This window comes from Penaeus japonicus, unplaced genomic scaffold, assembly GCF_977035675.1.
Source record: "Penaeus japonicus unplaced genomic scaffold, GWHDUDI00000001_assembly GWHDUDI00000375, whole genome shotgun sequence".
In the NCBI taxonomy this organism is placed as follows: Eukaryota; Metazoa; Arthropoda; class Malacostraca; order Decapoda; family Penaeidae; genus Penaeus; species Penaeus japonicus.
In genome coordinates this window covers 27,501-32,500 of record NW_028234777.1, presented here as the reverse complement: position 1 = coordinate 32,500, position 5,000 = coordinate 27,501, and the positions used below count along the sequence as shown (strand labels likewise).

Genomic DNA, 5,000 nt, shown 5'->3' with positions numbered 1-5,000 from the left:
TGTCGTTTTCACACTCACTCTCATCCTATCGTTCTCACACTCACTCTCATCCTGTCGTTCTCATAGTCATTCTCATCCTATCGTTCTCACACTCATTCTCATCCTGTCGTTCTCATAGTCATTCTCATTCTGTCGTTCTCATAGTCATTCTCATTCTGTCGTTCTCATAGAAATTCTCATCCTGTCGTTCTCATAGTCATTCTCATTCTGTCGTTCTCATAGTCATTCTTATCCTGTCGTCTTCACACTCACTCTCATCCTATCGTTCTCACACTCACTCTCATCCTGTCGTTCTCATAGTCATTCTCATCCTGTCGTTCTCATAGTCATTCTCATTCTGTCGTCTTTACACTCACTCTCATCCTGTCGTTCTCATAGAAATTATCATCCTGTCGTTCTCATAGTCATTCTCATTCTGTCGTTCTCATAGTCATTCTAATCCTGTCGGTCTCACACTCACTCTCATCCTGTCGTTCTCACAATCATTCTCATTCTGTGGTTCTCATAGTCATTCTCATCCTGTCGTTCTCATAGTCATTCTCATTCTGTCGTTCTCACACTCATTCTCATCCTGTCGTCTTTACACTCACTCTCATCCTGTCGTTCTCATAGTCATTCTCATCCTGTCGTTCTTACACTCACTCTCATCCTGTCGTTCTCATAGTCATTCTCATTCTGTGGTTCTCATAGTCATTCTCATTCTGTCGTTCTCACACTCATTCTCATCCTGTCGTTCTCACAATCATTCTCATTCTGTGGTTCTCATAGTCATTCTCATTCTGTCGTTCTCACACTCATTCTCATCCTGTCGTTCTCACACTCACTCTCATCCTGTCGTTCTCACAATCATTCTCATTCTGTGGTTCTCATAGTCATTCTCATTCTGTCGTTCTCATAGTCATTCTCATCCTGTCGTCTTTACACTCACTCTCATTCTGTCGTTCTCATAGTCATTCTCATCCTGTCGTTCTCACACTCACTCTCATCCTGTCGTTCTCATAGTCATTCTCATCCTGTCGTTCTCACACTCATTCTCATCCTGTCGTTCTCACACTCACTCTCATCCTGTCGTTCTTATAGTCATTCTCATTCTGTCGTTCTCACACTCATTCTCATCCTGTCGTTCTCACACTCACTCTCATCCTGTCGTTCTCACACTCATTCTCATCCTGTCGTTCTCACACTCATTCTCATCCTGTCGTTCTCACACTCACTCTCATCCTGTCGTTCTCACAATCATTCTCATTCTGTGGTTCTCATAGTCATTCTCATTCTGTCGTTCTCATAGTCATTCTCATCCTGCCGTTCTCACACTCACTCTCATCCTGTCGTTCTCACAATCATTCTCATTCTGTGGTTCTCATAGTCATTCTCATTCTGTCGTTCTCACACTCACTCTCATCCTATCGTTCTCATAGTCATTCTCATCCTGTCGTTCTCACACTCACTCTCATCCTGTCGTCTTCACACTCACTCTCATCCTGTCGTTCTCATAATCATTCTCATTCTGTCGTTCTCACACTCATTCTCATCCTGTCGTTCTCATAGTCATTCTCATTCTGTCGTTCTCATAGTCATTCTTATCCTGTCGTCTTCACACTCACTCTCATCCTATCGTTCTCACACTCACTCTCATCCTGTCGTTCTTATAGTCATTCTCATTCTGTCGTTCTCACACTCATTCTCATCCTGTCGTCTTTACACTCACTCTCATTCTGTCGTTCTCATAGTCATTCTCATCCTGTCGTTCTCATACTCACTCTCATCCTGTCGTTCTCATAGTCATTCTCATCCTGTCGTTCTCACACTCATTCTCATCCTGTCGTTCTCACACTCACTCTCATCCTGTCGTTCTCATAGTCATTCTCATCCTGTCGTTCTCACACTCATTCTCATCCTGCCGTTCTCACACTCACTCTCATCCTGTCATCCTCACACTCACTCTCATCCTGTCGTTCTCATAGTCATTCTCATCCTGTCGTTCTCACACTCACTCTCATCCTGTCGTTCTCATAGAAATTCTCATCCTGTCGTTCTCACACTCATTCTCATCTTGTCGTTCTCACAATCATTCTCATTCTTTGGTTCTCATAGTCATTCTCATCCTGTCGTTCTCACACTCATTCTCATCCTGCCGTTCTCACACTCACTCTCATCCTGTCATCCTCACACTCACTCTCATCCTGTCGTTCTCAAACTCACTCTCATTCTATCATTATCATAGTCATTCTCACACTCACTCTCATCCTGTCGTATTCACACTCACTCTCATCCTGTCGTTCTCAAACTCACTCTCACTCTGTCGTTCTCATAGTCATTCTCATCCTGTCATTCTCACACTCACTCTCATTCTGTCGTCTTCACACTCACTCTAATCCTGTCGTTCTCATAGTCATTCTCATCCTGTCATCCTCACACTCACTCTCATCATGTCGTTCTCATAGTCATTCTCATCCTGTCGTCTTCACACTCACTCTCATCATGTCGTTCTCACACTCACTCTCATCCTGTCGTTCTCATAATCATTCTCATTCTGTCGTTCTCATAGTCATTCTCATCCTGTCGTTCTCACACTCACTCTCATCCTGTCGTTCTGACAATCATTCTCATTCTGTGGTTCTCATAGTCATTCTCATCCTGTCGTTCTCACACTCATTCTCATCCTGTCATTCTTACACTCATTCTCATCCTGTCGTTCTCACACTCATTCTCATTCTGTGGTTCTCATAGTCATTCTCATCCTGTCGTTCTCACACTCATTCTCATTCTGTCATCCTTACACTCATTCTCATCCTGTCGTTCTCACACTCATTCTCATTCTGTCGTTCTCATAGTCATTCTCATCCTGTCGTTCTCACACTCACTCATCCTGTCGTTCTCATAGTCATTCTCATCCTGTCGTTCTCATAGTCATTCTCATCCTGTCGTTCTCACACTCACTCTCATCCTGTCGTTCTCATAGTCATTCTCATCCTGTCGTTCTCACACTCACTCTCATCCTGTCGTTCTCATAGTCATTCTCATCCTGTCGTTCTCACACTCACTCTCATCCTGTCGTTCTCATAGTCATTCTCATCCTGTCGTTCTCACACTCACTCTCATCCTGTCGTTCTCACAATCATTTTCATTCTGTCGTTCTCACACTCATTCTCATTCTGTCGTTCTCATAGTCATTCTCATCCTGTTATCCTCACACTCACTCTCATCCTGTCGTTCTCATAGTCATTCTCATCCTGTCGTTCTCACACTCACTCTCATCCTGTCGTTCTCATAATCATTTTCATTCTGTGGTTCTCATAGTCATTCTCATCCTGTCGTTCTCACACTCACTCTCATCCTGTCGTTCTGACAATCATTCTCATTCTGTGGTTCTCATAGTCATTCTCATCCTGTCGTTCTCACACTCACTGTTATCCTGTCGTTCACACACTCACTCTCATCCTGTCGTTCTCACACTCACTCCCATCCTGTCGTTCTCACACTCATTCTCATCCTCACACTCAAGCTTATCCTGTCGTTCTCATAGTCATTCTCATCTTGTCGTTCTCATAGTCATTCTCATCCTGTCTTTCTCACAATTATTCTCATTCTGTCGTTCTCATAGTCATTCACATTCTGTCGTTCTCACACTTACTCTCATCCTGTCGTTCTCACAATCATTCTCATAGTCATTCTCATTCTGTGGTTCTCACAATCATTCTCATTTTGTCGTTCTCATAGTCAATCTCATCCTGTCGTCCTCACACTCGTTCTAATCCTGACATCCTCACACTCACTCTCATCTTGTCGTTCTCACAATCATTCTCATTCTGTCGTTCTCACACTCATTCTAATCCTGTCATCCTCACACTCACTCTCATCCTGTCGTTCTTACACTCACTCTCATCCTGTCGTTCTCACAATCATTCTCATTCTGTCGTTCTCATAGTCATTCTCATCCTGTCGTTCTCACACTCATTCTCATCCTTACACTCATTCTCATCCTGTCGTTATCACACTCATTCTCATGGTCATTCTCATACTGTTGTCTTTACACTCATTCTCATCCTGTCGTTCTCACACTCATTCTAATCCTGTCATCCTTACACTCACTCTCATTCTGTCATTATCACACTCATTCTCATCCTGTCGTCTTTACACTCATTCTCAACCTGTCGTTCTCATAGTCATTCTCATCCTGTCGTTCTCATAGTCATTCTCACACTTATTCTCATCCCGTCATTTTCCACTTATTCTCACTCATTTTCACCCAGTCGTGTTCACACTCCTCACTCACTCACTAGGGTGTTCCCTGCATCGCTTCTTGAGTGTTGGTCTGCCCTTATCGAACGGCATGAACACTGTCATCTACTTGTGGCCGGGACAGTCCATTCAGCGCATCTTCTTCGAGGGAGGAATGCTGAAGGCGTCGGAAGAGGTCCTGGAGGCGAGGAGGAATGAGTGGCATGAAATGAGGATCCAAGCCAGCTTCAGATATCCAACTCTGCTTGATTACATTGGTAAGGATTTTGTTTTGTCTGGGTCTTAGTTTTCGTTGTAAAGAGAAGAGAAGAGAAAGAGAGAGAGTAAGAGAGAGAGAGTAAGAGAGAGAGAGAGAGCCGGGAGAGAGAAAGAGACGAGAGAGAGAAAGAGAGAGAGAGTGGGGGGGGGGGCGAGAGAGAGAAAGAAAGAGAGTGGGGGGGGGGGGGCCGAGAGAGAGAGAGAGAGACAGTAGAGATAGATATATATATAGATAGAGAGACAAAGATATGTATATATATAGATATATATATAGATATAGATGGATAGAGATAGAGAGAGAGATAGAAAGCGATAAAGAAAGAGAAGGATATTGAGAGAGAGGAGGGGAAGATAAAAGAGCAAAAGAGAGAGAGGGGGGGGAGGGGTAAGGGTTGTCTTAGTCTATTGGAACTAAGAACCCAGCACAAATATGGTAGTGATGCCAGACACAGGGTTTGAACATTACAGGTTTATTCAATAACGCAGATAGTCTACAGCAC

At 43.6% G+C, this 5,000-nt stretch overlaps 1 protein-coding gene across 1 annotated transcript in view; it reads left to right on the top strand.

Annotated features, from left to right (window-relative positions):
- The window catches only part of LOC147466502 (uncharacterized), a 16,529-nt gene that overhangs the window by 2,636 nt on the left and 8,893 nt on the right, over window positions 1-5,000 (top strand). Inside the window, exon 2 of the mRNA XM_086535400.1 lies at window positions 4,284-4,499. Within this exon, the coding sequence (XP_086391526.1) occupies window positions 4,284-4,499 (216 nt within the window). The remainder of the gene's footprint in view (window positions 1-4,283; window positions 4,500-5,000) is intronic.